This window comes from Ostrea edulis, chromosome 6 (genome assembly GCF_947568905.1).
Source record: "Ostrea edulis chromosome 6, xbOstEdul1.1, whole genome shotgun sequence".
Lineage (NCBI taxonomy): Eukaryota > Metazoa > Mollusca > Bivalvia > Ostreida > Ostreidae > Ostrea > Ostrea edulis.
The window spans coordinates 92,270,116-92,287,099 of NC_079169.1; the positions used below are offsets into that span (position 1 = coordinate 92,270,116).

The following is a 16,984-nucleotide window of genomic DNA, read 5'->3' on the forward strand; positions in this document are numbered from 1 at the left end:
TAATTAGTTTGATGTCTTTTTTTTTGGGTGGGGTGGGGTGATGAAACTATTGCCTATATCAGTGCTAATATAATTTATTTCCCTCATATGCTATTCTAAGCACTATCTAACTCAAAAGGAGAATGACTTAATCTTCCTGTCTATCTACATATTCTAAAACATATTACAGTACAAATCTGCCAATTACAACATTAGAAATAATTACATACATGTAACTTGTTTCAAGGTGAACGCATAATTCATAATAAAGTCTGACTACTAAACCTCATAATTTTATCTTCAAAATTCACTCTAAGCTATCTCACTACTTCAAAGTGATAGATATTAAGTTACAATTAATTCACCCTTTAACACTTATGTTACAATAAGCCCACCCTTTAACACTTTTGTTACAATTAGCCCACCCTTTAACAGTTATGTTAAAATTAGCCCACCCTTTAATACTTATGTTACGATTAGCCCACCCTTTAATACTTATGTTAAAATTACCCCACCCTTTAATACTTATGTTACGATTAGCCCACCCTTTAACACTTATGTTACAATTAGCCCACCCTTTAATACTTATGTTACAATTAGCCCACCCTTTAATACTTATGTTACAATTCGCCCACCCTTTAACACTTATGTTACAATTAGCCCACCCTTTAATACTTATGTTACGATTAGCCCACCCTTTAATACTTATGTTACGATTAGCCCACCCTTTAATACTTATGTTACAATTAGTCCACCCTTTAACACTTACATGTATGAAGGATAAGGGTGAAAATGTAACAGGGGCAACATTTAAAACAAAATACACAACAGCAAACAAAACACTTACACACATAAATATAAACAAAACAACAAACAAAATATGTGCACTCATCCAAGAAAAAAACCCACACACAAACGAACATAAACAAAACACATTTTAATCACAAACAAAACATACATAGGGATTTTAAAAATCTTTTTCTTTTTTGAATTCACATAAAATATTGGTATCGTATATTGCGAATTGCTTAAATTTTTGCAGTGGTCTGACATATGATTAGTAATATAAAAACTTATTTTTTAAAAAAACAGAAACAAAAACAATACACAATATATGTACACATTTTTTTTCTTCAAATTGACGGAATACAAGAAGCTGAGGAGAGATGCATTTAGGTTATCTGAACTAGAAAACAGCTCAAGAAATCACAGTAAGTAGTTAATTGAAAGCTTATTCTTGTCTGCACTAAAATATAGCACAAAAAATCACAGGAATTAGTTATTAATTAAAAACTTCTTATGTCATTTCTATAACGCTTAGCGAAAAATGCTAAAGTTGAGATGTATCAATTTCTACAAAACTGCAATGTGCAAACAAACTGAGTTTGAATCCATAGATCAATAATGACAGGGAATCTTAGTTTGTTAGAGTGCGTTTGAATCCAGCGATCATTAATGACAGAAAATCTTAGTTTGTTAGAGAGACTTTGAATCCAGAGATTTATAATGACAGAGAATCTTAGTTTGTTAGAGTGAGTTTGAATCCTGTTAGAGACTTTTATGCTTCTTTTATCATCTGGTGTGCAAAATCTAAAATTGCTAAGAACATTTGCTAATAAACCAGCATCCACATCATATTACTTTGTATCATTTCTTTATTTACTTGAACGACACTACAGATATATATGATGAAGAAGTAAAAGTAAAGTATTTACTGCATGAAACACTCTATACATTTCCACTATTATTGTTTACGCTTTAGGTAAATCAACATGGAAATTTATTTCAGAAATTTAATTTTAATATATGACTGCTTTATGCATGCAAGAGATATTTAAAAGGTACAATACCAGTTGCTGTAAAATTGAGACTTAATTAACCTAGCAGTAAGCTGATAATTAATTACATGTGCCCTGATTTTAACCTGTCATCAAACTTAGCAGTACTCATCTTGTATGATCTGATTTTGTTTTACAGCAAATTGAAGAATTAGTTAAATCATTTCATAAAAGTATCCTTCAAAGCTTTGAAATAAATAATTATCTTTTATTTTGTGCTGAATAAATCATAAGCTGTAATATTTATAGCATTTCTTTTTAAAATTACATGTATTAAAAGTTTTCTTATACATCAAGTATATAAAAAGTAAATACTAGCAATAACGACACACTGCATCAACAATTGTTAAATTTCAATAAGCCGGCCACTTCTTTCAGTTCAACAACTGATTGTTATTGACGAGTTTCAATGTAACAGTTGGATTTTAAAATGCATTTTACAGACATGTGAAATTGAATGAACAATGAACACTTTATTTCTTTATAAGCTCTTCTGAACAATAAATATATCCTAACACAAACAACAAAGCAACATATCACACACAAACAACACACACACATCGTCAAGGCAAAGTAAGAAGTAGTTTTTAAATCAGTTTGCATTACTCTGTTAAAGATTAAATCAATTTTGAAAATATTAACAAATGCATATTTTTTTTTTCCAATTGATTGATTGATTATGCTAAAATTAAATGATATTCAAGGCTAAAAAACTAAAAAAGATTAGGCAAATCATCTCTTGCATAAAGGACAGGTAATTAAGATAAATTACCAAACATTACCTCCTCTATAAATAGCTGCTTACACTCGCTGTAATCCTTGGTCCCCTCTAAAAATTTCTTACGTGGTTTCCTCTGTCAAAATGAAGATGCACAACTAGTACAAGGGGTTAGGTGCACAATGCCAAGCTTTAAAACATGCAATAATACATCAATACAGCACTAACTACATCCATCAAATCATTTTTTGTTTTCACCAAGCAAAGTCAGGTTAACATGATTTATCATTTCCTATCATTTTCTTGCTCAAATTAATTGAAGCCCATTTGTGAAAATCTCAATTTGTGCAAAGTAAGAACTCTAATCATAGGTAAAATTCAAATTGTTATAAAAGAGAATTTATTTTTGATAAGAAAAGGTTTTACAAAAGCAAATATAACTGCATACTCTCAAATACCAGACCCCTCATTCACAAAATTTATATTTTAAAAAAATCTTGAAATTTGAGGAATATCCCTTGACCAGCTCAGTTTGTTGGAAAGACCATGCAAAAGTTAAACCCGTAGTTCTCATAGCAAAAATTCTACGTAAAATGTCAAGAATGGATATTCCCATGAGGCAGGTTTTATTTTCCAGAAGCCCCAGTATATCAGGAATGTTGGATCTGAAACTCACAGTGTACTGGTAAAATACTGAGTACATCTCGAGATTTGTCATGGAAGCCTGAAATATTTCATATCTAGTTCATGTAACCTGACAGAGCTAGCACCGATTCACTGTCTCTAGTATGTCTCAAAATAAAATGTCTTCACACCTAACTGAAGATTCCTAACCATATGGCAGTAATTCATATTCACATCAATTCAAAAGAAACTTATAAAATCCAAATTCTCATTTTTATTTGTTGATCCTTCAGATTATAGACACTCTTCAGAGTATAGCATTTACGATTTTACATTCTCACAAATTAACTCTTGAATGGTACATGATTTTACCTACTAAATGGTGATTTAGCCAAAAATTAAGTACTTGAATAATGTTAGGAATCTACACTCAAACATCTCAGAAATCACTTTTGATGTAACAGGAAGGGAGAAAATGCAACGGACCAGACCGGGATTCGAACCCGGGCCCCCTGAATCTCTAGTCAGGTGCTCTACCAACTGAGCTAACTGGCCACCGGTGATCGAACGAACATGTTGGAACGACATCAATACTTTCCAGGCCAAGAAAACAAATGCAATGTTCATATGAACATGAGTTCTGGGCTCCTGGCCATTTCTGAATTTTTGAACAAGGATGATCATGTCTGTTTTTCTATCATTCTCAAAATCACAGATGTAAACATTTAATCTGGTATTCCATACAAATGTAATGCAGATATATAGTCGGTGGAAAGGGGAAACACACAATTTACTTCCTTGACCTGAAATGACTGCAACATGTTCGACTGGAATCAAACTACATCAATGCATCTCTACAAACATGCACATTGTTAAAGAGCTCATGGCAACATTGAATTCCAGATTTTTATCTTTTGTTTCAAATGCATTAGCTTAAAACATGTCATGAAAATTCATTACAAAATCCTCCTTCTGTGTCTGATATTCCTAAGATAACATGTCGCTGCATGTAGTTTAAAACATGTTTTCATACTTAATTTTTCATTTAAAAAAAAGTATTCTCCTAAAATCCAACAAACAACATGTGATCAAATGGTATGTATATTTTATGGTAAAACAGATTTTTTCCTTGTAGCTGTATTACATAAAAAGACTGCAGTGAACGACACTCACTGGCAGTGCAGTGATGTTTATCAAATCTAAAGCAGAACAAATAAATACTAAAAAATCTAATTTATACTGTGTTCAAGATGTTTACAGAGAATTTAAAGTACCAAGTGATGATAGGAGAAGTTATCATTGTCATGCATCAGTTGTACATTTGTAATGTGCAGTGCAGAGCACAGTGATCCCTACATCAAGCAGTTACGTGTTCTTAGCTATATCACAACTGATCCTGCAGATTTATTCAGAATATCATCATGTATCATTCATATATCATGCACAGTCACTAATGACGACTTCCATACAACAAATCGTATCGGTCACTAAGGAATGCTTATATACAACAAATCGTATCGGTCACAAAGGAATGCTTACATACAACAAATCGTATCGGTCACTAAGGAATGCTTACATACAACAAATCGTATCGGTCACTAAGGAATGCTTACATACAACAAATCGTATCGGTCACTAAGGAATGCTTACATACAACAAATCGTATCGGTCACTAAGGAATGCTTACATACAACAAATTGTATCGGTCACTAAGGAATGCTTACATACAACAAATCGTATCGGTCACTAAGGAATGCTTACATACAACAAATCGTATCGGTCACTAAGGAATGCTTACATACAACAAATCGTAACGGTCACTAATGAATGCTTACATACAAATCCTATCAGTGGGAGATTCTGAACAGGATGTGGACTTGACGTTCTTTACAACTAGGCTTTTATGTAGCTAATCATGTTGCTGCAATTGCAAAATTTACAACAAGCTAACCTTTCTTTATAAGCTACTGATACATTTTCTTAACACCTCAGCCATGTTTTCCTCTCATCATTGTACTACCGCCTTTAAACCAATATCTTATGTTACGACCTCCCAAACATTTCACTGAAAATTAAAGCTACTTTGTTATGGCATGTTTATATAGCAAAGGTATACCACAACTGTATACATTGTGATATAATGTACAATGTGACCTAATTATATACAGCCCCAAACTGACTTACTTTTCTGACGTCCAAAATTATTTTTAGGATTCGTTCAATCATGAAGAAGAGATACACTCCACCAGCGATAGTGACAGCCTTCCAGAGGTAACTGTGGTCACCTTCCGGATCTTGGAGGAATCCAAACGCCTGGAAATATAAATCATCCAATCGTTATAGTGACAGTCCTCTTTAATGCCAGAGGACCCTCTATTGTTACAGTGATAGTTCTCCTTAATGTCAGAAGACTCTCAATCGTTACTAACAGTGACGGTCATTCTTAATGTCAGAGGACCTCTATTGTTACAGTGACAGTCCTCCTTAATGTCAGAAGACCCTCGATCGTTACAGTGACAGTCCTCCTTAATGTCAGAAGACCCTCAATTGTTAATGTGACAGTCCTCTTTAATGTCAGAAGACTCTCAATCGTTACTAACAGTGACGGTCATTCTTAATGTCAGAGGACCTCTATTGTTACAGTGACAGTCCTCCTTAATGTCAGAAGACCCTCGATCGTTACAGTGACAGTCCTCCTTAATGTCAGAGGACCCTCAATTGTTACAGTGACAGTCCTCCTTAATGTCAGAAGACCCTCAATAATACAAATGTATGATGATGACATCCAAAGATATTTTTGGGATCCTGGAGAATGACAAATACCAGAAGAAAATACGATAAAATCACTACAGATACAATTATTGAGACATTTGAGAATGGCAATATGTAAAAGAAAAAACAGTAGTTGTCTTTTTAAAGAAACTAATGTAGCTGTGGGGCTTACATAGCTGCAATAATGAAGCCCTCTCCGATTTTTTATTACAGTACTCTAAAACAAAAGAAAGTTGGAGAAGGCTAATTAATCATATCGTTGAAATTATAGGTCTCCATTATTGTAAGGTTACAATGACCACTGCCTGCAATCAAATTACCAGCTATCAAATTACCAGCCAAATATTAAGACAGAATGACACCAATTTACTAGTCCACTGCTCACTCCTTGGGGGATAACTTTTGAGATAACCAACACATTCAGGACTGTTTATTTTGTAAACAGAGGCACAGGTCACAGTATGTGAATTTGACATTATTAGAGGAAGAAATATTTCCAACATAAACAGGGCAGATTTTCTCCAGTAAACCTTTCAACTTCCATCTAACTCTGTGATCAAGTAGCTGAACAAAATTCAAACTGCAGAACATTGATTTGAATTATCAATTTATTACAATCTGATTTGTAATTTGCATTATGACTGCTTGATTGTCACTCATCTAAACAACTTGTATTGACTGAGTGACAAAGTTAGTTTTTTATTACTGGTAAAACTGTGACATACAATAGAATCACCAGGTATGCTGTTGAAGTCATCTCTGAGTAAAATAAACCATCATTATTATGTTATATAGTACATAAAATTAAATCAGCTACATGATCTAACTCAATATCTATCTATCAAATGTGGAGACATCATATGCATACATAACTTTTCAAATATGCATCTGGATAATATTTCATTTTATGTACATTATTCTGTTATTTTTGGAGACAAAGATGCATTATTTAGGAAATAGTTGTGTCTTTTTATTTGTATCATTAGACAAGAATATACATTCCCATTTAAAATTCATTAAACAATTGCTGATATAATCAATTAACTTGATGTATGAATGTAGTCTATAATGTTTTAATTCTTAAAAATTATCTTTCTAGCCTAGTTAGGCTAGTCCTATGGAGATCTTAAGATATGTCATGTGACAATCCTAAGTACTCTTGGGACTATTCTTAGGATACTTCTACAGCATGCCTGCTGATTAAGAACAATTTGTATTTCCCGGTTTATGAATTGTAAACAGCTCAAAACCTGGTTATAACAAATAATGTGGCTAATATGTGATCAGGGCCTTCCAAAAACGTTAAAATTCATATTCAAATATATACATGTACATTAATTTTCAAAACTTCAGATCTTGTGACAGTGATAATGTACATGGACAAGCAATTACGAGACTTATTTTATATAACTTGATGTCAGAATAAATTATTTCATCATCATCCTTCAATTTTTGCTTTTTACCTGAAAATGTCATTTTTAAGTTCTTGTTTGTTATAAAAAGAATAAAGTGAATTTGGGACAAGATTACCGGTATACATTTATGATGCCACCAGCATTTTACTATAAAAAGATATGACTGAACAGTCAGCTAAGATATAAAGTCTTTTTTAAATTCTTCAAAATCACACCATTTGTTCTTCATGAAAAATCAACGTACAAATGTTTCCTGCTATAATCATGTCATGCATGTTTTTCCAATCTGGAGGCAAAAAATGTCAATACTGTGGAATAAGGACCAAAAAGGCATGCTGTGTGTCAAGTGCGCCTCTTCTAAATCATACATCAAAAACGGACAACAACTGATACTGTGTGTTAAGCTCCTTAAATCTTACCTCGGGTATGAGGACCAGTAGTCCACTTCCTGCCAAACTCCCCACAGCCAGCGCCACCATGAAAATAAGGAGCTTAATGTAAAATGTCTTCTTCATAAATGGCAGTACAACCACTCCTGCCAGGGAGCAAATGTTGATGATGGTCACGAACAGAAAGCCATACCCCCAAGCTGAAACAGAAAGCAAAACCCCAAGTATTAAACAGAAGACTGTCACGGTTATGAACAGAAAGCCCCCCCCCCCCCCCCCCCCCCCCCCCCCCGACTGAAACAGAGAACTGCAATGGTCACAAACGGAAGGAAGGTAACACCCCCCAACAACCCAACTCCCCCCTGAAACTGAGGATTGCGATGGTCACAATCAAAGGTCAGGCCCCAAGGTTGAAACATAGGACTGTAAAGTCTCAAGCAGAAAATCACACACCTGCCCCCCTACCAATACTGAGACAGAGGACTGCAACAATTACAAACATAATGTCCCCCTCTTCCCCCTAGGCTGAAACAGAAGAGGACTGATATGGTCACAAACAGAAAGCCCCCAACCCCCAACCCCCCAAATAAAAAATTTGGTAAACTATCTGAAACTAAAATAGTTAACGTTTACATGTACACGCTGAAGAGGAGGCAACGTATACACTTTCTTGTTTGGTTACTGATTGAATTAAACTATATTAAGAGGAAATTGATAAAGTTTTTCTACTTTGAACCATTTACTATTAATATGTCAAATGAGGGTGGAGCTACAATAACATTTTTCTACAAATCAAAGACAATCAGCTAAATAAAAGCTTACAAGCCATTGATGAAGGCTTCTTGTGTCTGCGGCCCTCGGAACTCTCATGATCTCTCCTATTTTGGCGACATTTGTTGTAATTGTGTAAGAGTGCTGGTGAAATCTCTACCAATCCTTGATGAGAAATATCTGATACATCTATGTAACCATGGAGACGGAGTATGTCATCCAGTGACAAACACTGTGAGAGAAAATGTTACAGTTATAATCAACTGCATAATACGAAATCCAAAGGTAAGAATGACTGACATCTCCATATATTACACTTAAGTTCCACAAATCATTTAGCGTGGACTCCATGTAACATGGAGACCTTGCTTAAGGTGGCTCACAACACTTTGAAAGAGTTTCTCAAATCAGCATGAAACAATTTAACTCTGAAAGATACGATATGTAATAAGTACATATGTGAGAAAAACAGAAAATATGCAAATTTGGATAAAAAAAACATGATTTTCAGAAATTCATTTATCAATATAAAATATGAACAACAGACCGGTGGATTCTAATTCAGAATCTGTGGTTTAATAACCCAATGTTTTATTCACTGAGCTACAATGATAAACAAATAAATGATACAATGCAAATAATTTCACAAAACATTTAAATTCCCATCTTGTGACGAAGTGTCATAATAAGTACAAGTCTTGGAGTAGTGAGCTATCTTAGTTATGTAACCAAACTCTCTTACCTTATTTTCCGTACATGACTTCTCTGAAGAATTCCGACAAATATCATAAAAGTTTTGTTGCCCTGTAAAGTCCTGAAATGTGTCTTGAAGTTGCTGTGTGGAGATCTTTGAACTGTTGCCATAGATACTAATGATGTGTTTCACATAACTGACGGTTTGATTAGACACACATAATTCTTTGGTCAAGCCAGCAGAAATCCACAACAATATCAGGACTATGGAGTACATATGATTTTCCCTCATCACAAACAACCTGAAACCTGTTGATAGAAAAACACAGTTAAGGTAATTCCACCCCTCTAGAATTATAGGTTCAATTTTACATTTGATTATTGATTCTTCAAATAATAGTATGTTGTGGTTTTAATAAAAAAAAAACCCACCAATAGCCAAGTTTAACTTCGTTGCAACTCGGCTAAAAATTATCAATTAGTACACATGTACCTGTTATCAACATCAGAAAATTGCAATTTTTCATAAACAGCATTACAAAAATTTCACAAAAACTGGTTATAATGATATAATAGTATTCATAACAATTTCATGAAACTGTTTCTTTAAAAAATACACATTGTCAAAATGTTTGTGAAAAATAAAGAAAGTATGTCACATAATGGGCTTGATAAATTATTTAATGAAAACAGAGTTATTGCCCTTGGATTCAATATTTTGAAGCATATCATTGATTATTCAAATATAACTTATAGACTTTCGAAATATTTCATGGCTAACAAGATTTTTTTTTACAATAACTATTGAAAAAGACTCCAACAAAATTGATGTTCCTGTCTTGCATATACATGTAAATCTTATTAAATCATTGACTTTTCAAAATCTTATGACATCACAGGAGATTGGAGCTACATTAAGAGTCAATAAACAAACAGTCAATAGACAGACTATGTAAACTACTTTTTGATGTTCTAAATTCCCTAGCATCATGAACATTTTGAGGATAACCAAGGGGAAATGTTTTGATTATGATAATTGGATCATGATCCAAATCATAAAAAATTTGGGTCGGGAATCGAAAAATAGACTAGGTCAGGGAAATGGAACTACAATTATTTTCTTATATGCCTCAGGCACATAAAATACACAACACTTTTCCAGCCACTGGAGAGACATACGCTGGTGAACCGCCGCGGTGGTGGTCTAGAGGTAGAGCGTTTGCCCGCATGCAGATGGTCAGGGCTCGAATTCTGGCCGCAACGGACTTAAGTCGTTAAAACAGGTAGTGACAGTTTTATCGCCAAACGCTAGGCATCAGGTGTGAATGTCATGGGTCCTCAGATATGTCCTTAAAAACGGATGTCCCGTGTCATGCTAAAGAACCCTCAATGCTCATTTAATGGCCGTAATTATGCGCCGAGTAAAGGCTAAATTTGAAGCCCTTCACCAATATTGGTGATGTCTCCATATGAAGGAAAAATTCTTGAGAGGGACGTTAAACAATATACAATCAACATAAGCTGGTATCCACTTCCTGGAGAAACATTATTAAAACTGGTACCCACTTCCTGGAGAGACATAAACTGGTGCCCACTTCCTAGAGAGACACAAACTGGTGCCCACTTCCTAGAGAGACACAAACTGGTGCCCACTTCCTAGAGAGACACAAACTGGTACCCACTTCCTAGAGAGACACAAACTGGTGCTCACTTCCTAGAGAGACACAAACTGGTGCCCACTTCCTGGAGAGACATAAGCTGGTGCCCACTTCCAAATAGCCTTCGAAACAGTCATTTAATAGACAAAGTTAATTTCATATCAGAATTATATCAGCCATTATCAGGTTAATGAAAGCCATTTTTGATTTTGATGACCCAAGAAAATAACAAGTCAACACTTCTTTATGGCCACTAATGGAAAATACCAAGTTAAGCAACACAGTACAGAAATGAATTTATGTTACAGGATAATAGGTATAATAAGTGACTGGAAAACTTCATGCTGATCTCCAGTCAGGTGAGTTTAGATGGAATTCAGCATTAGAAATGTGTGGGCAAAGAGATTAATGTAAACAGCTGTGACTTTTCAATACAGAATTCATTTGACCATTTAACATAAATTGTATAATTCAAAGCCACTGACACATCTGTTGCAGTTCCCCATTATCAAAAAAATTGTTAAAAAAAAAAAAAAAAAGCAACAAAACCATGTTACTGTATACACCAGACGGGAAAGTTCAATTCCATGATGAAACATTAACATTTGGCTAAAATTTACTCCAGGACACATATACAGGAGCATTACTCAATTCCGTTACATATCACTGTAATGGCCCAATAGCCAATAATGGTTAACGTATTAATGCTGAATTTTATCTTATGAATTGTTGTCATTCATTTTGGATTATAAATTATAAATTAAAGTTAAAACTTTCCTGGAAATTTTTCAAATAAATTCAATCACATTACGTAGTAAAACATGGTTACAGCAAAGCGATTTTTATTTGCTGTTCTTTTAAAACATATCATGAACTTAATTGATAAAGAATTATATTTATAACAAATCAATGAATCTTTTATTAGTCCCCTGCACTTTCCTATAAGCATGTTTTACTGTAAAAAAGATATTATTTCCCACTTTATATATATATATTTTTCAAGCAGTGCCCCCTTTTGAATACATCAAGTCCCATCTTTAGTTATACCCATGACACACCGCCCCCTACCTTTAGATTCAGTAATTCTGTTAACATGAATATGCATTACACCACCAGGCTGTCAACTAACATTCTCCGAATGCATAGAAAAAGGGAGAAAGGCTCGATGATAACATTTTGTTCCCACCTGCTTTGTCCAATTAAATTGTTAATGGAATATGCTAAAAATTTAATTGAAAAGTCTCTATGAAAATCTTAAAACATAAACTAATTTTCTTATATATATAAATATACATTTATAACTGCACAATGATGTAGACAATGCTCTTTCAATATCATACTGTTCATGCTGGTTTTTCCAGTGCAAATGCATGTATACAAGGTTGTTGTCCTATGCCAATTCTGCAGTTTATGCTCAATAACATCCATAATAACAGGTTAAATATCAAAACTCCATTTTCCTGTTTCTCAATACATACTTATAAAAATGTATGCAGCACCATATTTCTAACACTGGCACAACTAAAACATGCAAGTCAGATGTTTTGTTTGAACATATACTTTGTATGATATTAAAAAAAAGAAGGAAAATGTGGGGATAAGTCTGCTAAATAAAGGTTGTGTCACACTATATCTGTGTGTTTGCCACATCTCGCTTTTCTGCCCTCATCGCTGGCTAGCAGAAATATCAAAAAGAAAAAAAAAGGGGGGGGGGGGATAAGTAAGTCCTTCCTCTGTCAGTATAGAGTCTCTCCACAGTAAGACCTATGTGACGCCTCCTCACGGAAGCAGATGACTTCACAAGGGCAAATGTTTGGCCGGGGTTGCAATAAATCCCCTAAAGAGAAGGCAAACCTGAGCAGATGGGAGTTCGTGAGCAGGGAATGTGGTCGTTATAAGGAAGATTGAGCAGATGGGAGTTCGTGAGCAGGGAATGTGGTCGTTATAAGGAAGATTGGGCTTTGGTTCTGCATTAACATCCTATTCACAGAAAAAAATGTTACAGAAACGGATATGACCCTAGAAATTCACAGCTCCCCCTGGCATGGAGAGAACTACAGATCCTGAAGTGTGCCACTATATGCCACTTGCCTGGAATGGTATGAAATGATTCTTACAAAGAATGGTGAACGGTTTGCACGGAACGGTTCTTCTTATGCAACTGTTTAAGATGTCTGACCAGCTGACTGATATACATAACAAATTCATTTATTCATGCAATTGTTTTTTAAAAAAGACAGTGGCTAGATGAATAAGAAAATATTGTAATTTTTTAAATTATATTATTAGTTTCTAGACCTACCTTATTTTTCGATCCCCAACCCTAATTTTTTTCAGCTAAGGATTAGGATCAAATTATTATACATGTACTTAAATCATCTGTCTTGATAACACTAGGAAATTTTTAAAGATGTAAAAAAAAAAAAACCACCCAATATGAATGGTATTCACGGTATTGCAGTTTTGAGTAACATTTACAGAATATTTCAGCATCATGCATGTTCTTCATTTATCATCAAATATCCACAGAAGTTACATATGTTTTTTAATACTTCGTCCACAAAAAGAAAAGGAGAGAGAGAATCTGACCTACTTACTGAAAAGCATATATTAAGAACCATACAATCATTTTTTTGGCCAGCTTATAAAGTGGTGTTAGTGGATCACCAAATTTATCTTTTATTTTCTAGGGCTGAAACGATATACTCCCTTCACGATATGATACATATTGCAATACTTATGCCACGAATCAATACTTTCAATACGATACAATTTACAGAAGAAACCAATAATAACACTGAAGAAAAATTTTATTACCAAGATTCAAAATTATAATTTTAAAAGCAAAGTGTTCCCAAACTACCAAACGGTAAGATGACCGTTGGCTCTGTAGTTTAAACTGATAAAGTTCATTATCATTTTCCTCAGACTGAAGGCAAACAACAATCTGAACATTATTCGACACTATTTAGTCTCTCATGCAGGTGAAAATAATAAGTACAGGTTGAGCTTGATGTATTTTACTGAACCCATTTGTAATAAACACATCGAACCGAAAACCGAGACAATTTTGAATCAACATTGAATCAAGCATATAATTGAACAGTATCGATATTTTGGTGAATCGTTTCAGCCCTAATATTTTTTCCATGTAAAAATAACAAACTTCGTTGGTAAAATTAATGAAAAATTAACATTATCAAAAAAGTGCCCCCCATATTCTACATGCCTGTGTTAGGCTGTAAGAATTAAAAAATTCTAGATAGTTTTTGCTTTGCATGTGTAGGCACACATAACATGGCTGCATTTACATGCCTTAAAGGGATATTCACTTTTATCATTGCAGTTTGAGCACTGTTGAGAGGTCTGTCACTTCAGCATGTAATATATAGCATAGAGCTTTGACAAGAACACTGCATGCTGCCTGGCATCTAAATATGATGAAGAAATATTTTATGACATATCCATGTTTTTCTTAGAAGTATCTCTTACTAAATTACAGAAAATACTACAAAAATGTCCCAGAGAGATATACACTCAGTAGTTAACATCCCTGGTGTTGTGGATTACCTACTTATTAACAAAAACTTTATAAATTTATATGCTTCTTTTATCTTTAAGTAGTTTACAATCACAGAGTATAATGGACTAAATTAGACTATCATTGAACATACTAGATTTTTGCATTTGAAAAGAGCGTAGCAATAAGAAATTGCTGCAAACTTTAAAAATGTATTTCCAGTTTTAAGTCGTAATCTCCTGATTTTTTAATTAATTTACAAATATCTACCAACTTCCAAAATCTGTAAGGATATTTTTCATTATCTCATATGCCACATTCCAGAGTCTACTCCACTCCTCCTCTGTATCTGTTTCATCTCAAAGTTTCATACACTGATCAATATTCATTAACATGAAAAAGTAACATTTCAGTCAAATAAGAAGAGGGTTGTTCATAAATGAGAGCAGTTCAGGAGTCATAAATAAACAAAAAAATATTTTGTCAGATTTTCAGAATGATATAAAAAGTTATTTTGATATCACCTAGCTTGTAAGAAGTCAAGAGAAACCTTTCCATATATCACAATATTAATGTTTTCATCCTCAAATGTTGTCAAATTAAAATGAGATGCGAGAAATGTTATGAGCATTTTGTTTGTGGTTTGCGACAATGTTCTTATATGACTGTGCTATGTATACTAATCAACATATATTGATTTATCAATATATGCAAAAACAACTCCTATCCATTACATAATCTAAATGAATACTGAATATTTAAAAAAATGCCATTTAAAAATAGATGATAAAAAGTCCCCTGCTTCAGTACATTGGCATCGTATAACTGATTTCTTTTCCCCTAGCTTATCACTTTTCCCCTTGCACTTAATTGTTTGTTACAGCTCATTTTAAGAAAGACCTTCCCCATCGCGAAAAGTAAATAAACACTTAACACATAAACAAGAATTTGTTATAGGCATTCCACCACATCGACTGTTTTTCCTTCCGCTAGCTTTAAATCACCCTTTATCAATGAAACTATCATCAAATTTTTAAAAATATAAACAAAATTCTAACAACTAGGCTAGCCTAGAATGATTTTGCATTCAACAGTTATATAATAGAAAAATAAGGACATGTACAGAACACGGAACATGCATCTATTTTATACAGATATGCATTAAACACCATGTAATGTTAAAGTTTATCTATATAACATAAATATATGTGATAAGTCCTATGATACAACCGAGGAACTTTGGGTTAACAGAGCTCTATTAAAATATCTGTTTTGTTAAATAAAAGCGTGATCCATCCCTTCCACTAAGATTCTCTCTCTCTAGCCGACCAAACCTATTAAGTGGGGACGTCCTTACAATGGGTGTAGAAGAGAATACACATATATTATTTTAAAGGCAATAAAGTACTACTACTATTTTGTATCTAGATCTACATCTTCCACATGCTGTAGGTCACATTTATGAGGACGTAATTGTGAGGACATTTTTTTAATTGTGCAATTCTGTCCTCACAACGTCTGTCCATTGGTTGAAATTTGTCCTCACTTTACACGTTTTACTGCCCCCCCCCCCCCTCTCTCTCTCTCTCTCTCTCTCTCTCTCTCTCTCTCTCATGCACACGCAAGTGTTTGCCTTCCAAAACACAAGAGATCCGGTGACCGTCGTCTTAATCAGGTCAAGAAATGTAGTAGATCTAATAGGACTGACGTAAAAAAAAATAACAATAATGATAAATTGATCCTAACATAAGATGTACATAAGTTATAGTCATTTACCGTCTTAATGCGATCACGGTGTGTATACTCCTATTCCTTCTTCAGCTTCACCTTGTTTTTTGCGTTTTACTCGTGTTATTAAAAATCAAGGTCAATTTTTCGCATATAAACGAACGTAATTTCCAAACGCAAGAGTGATTATGCATAGTCTCTACATCCAACCAAAGGGTGGATCCAAGATTTTATTACATATATTCCCATCACCTTGACTCGAACAAATAAATGCATGTTGAACAGATGGACCGCGGGGTGTGCCACAATTACTGATTTAAAAATAAATAAATAAATAAATCGTGTTTTATTATATGTGAGTCATACGTGCATAATTCATGCACCACTGGCACCACAGTTCAAAGTCATATAAATATATATATATATAATATATATATATATATATATATATATATATATATATATGGAAATAGGTTTTGCTACTTCCTATTTAAATTACCTGATATTCAAAATCTTGGGGATCCGGGTTAGGTTAGGGAAGACCGAATATAAATATATCCCCCTCGTTTCCACAGAAACTACAGTACCCCTTGCTTGTCGTAAGAGGCGACTAAATTGGGCGGTCGTTCGGATGAGATCGCAAAAACCGAGGTCCCGTGTCACAGCAGGTGTGGCACGATAAAGACCCCCCCCCCCCCCCCCCCCCGCTCAATTGCCATAAGCGCCGACCATAGGCCTAAATTTTGCAGCCCTTCACCGACAGTGGTGACGTCTCCATATTCATGAGTGAGGTATTCTCCAGTGGGACATTAAACAATATTCAATCAATCAATCAAAATCTTTAAAAACGGTGTATATGAGTCATAAGAAAATAACTCT

General features: G+C 34.1%; 1 protein-coding gene across 3 annotated transcripts in view; it reads right to left on the reverse strand.

Annotated features, from left to right (window-relative positions):
* Nucleotides 1–16,427, reverse strand: part of LOC125646029 (metal cation symporter ZIP8-like) — a 31,177-nt gene extending 14,750 nt beyond the window's left edge. Inside the window, exons 1-7 of one of the 3 annotated variants that reach the window (XM_056142713.1) lie at nt 16,154–16,427; nt 9,249–9,508; nt 8,558–8,738; nt 7,766–7,935; nt 5,344–5,472; nt 3,212–3,259; nt 2,600–2,671 (exon numbers count right to left, since the gene is read on the reverse strand). In XM_056142713.1, the coding sequence (XP_055998688.1) occupies nt 2,600–2,671; nt 3,212–3,259; nt 5,344–5,472; nt 7,766–7,935; nt 8,558–8,738; nt 9,249–9,491 (843 nt within the window). In that variant the 5' untranslated portion in view covers nt 9,492–9,508; nt 16,154–16,427. The remainder of the gene's footprint in view (nt 1–2,599; nt 2,672–3,211; nt 3,260–5,343; nt 5,473–7,765; nt 7,936–8,557; nt 8,739–9,248; nt 9,509–16,153) is intronic. The other 2 variants (XM_048872136.2, XM_048872138.2) reach the window with 2 other exon arrangements.
* Nucleotides 16,428–16,984: the final 557 nt, after the last annotated feature.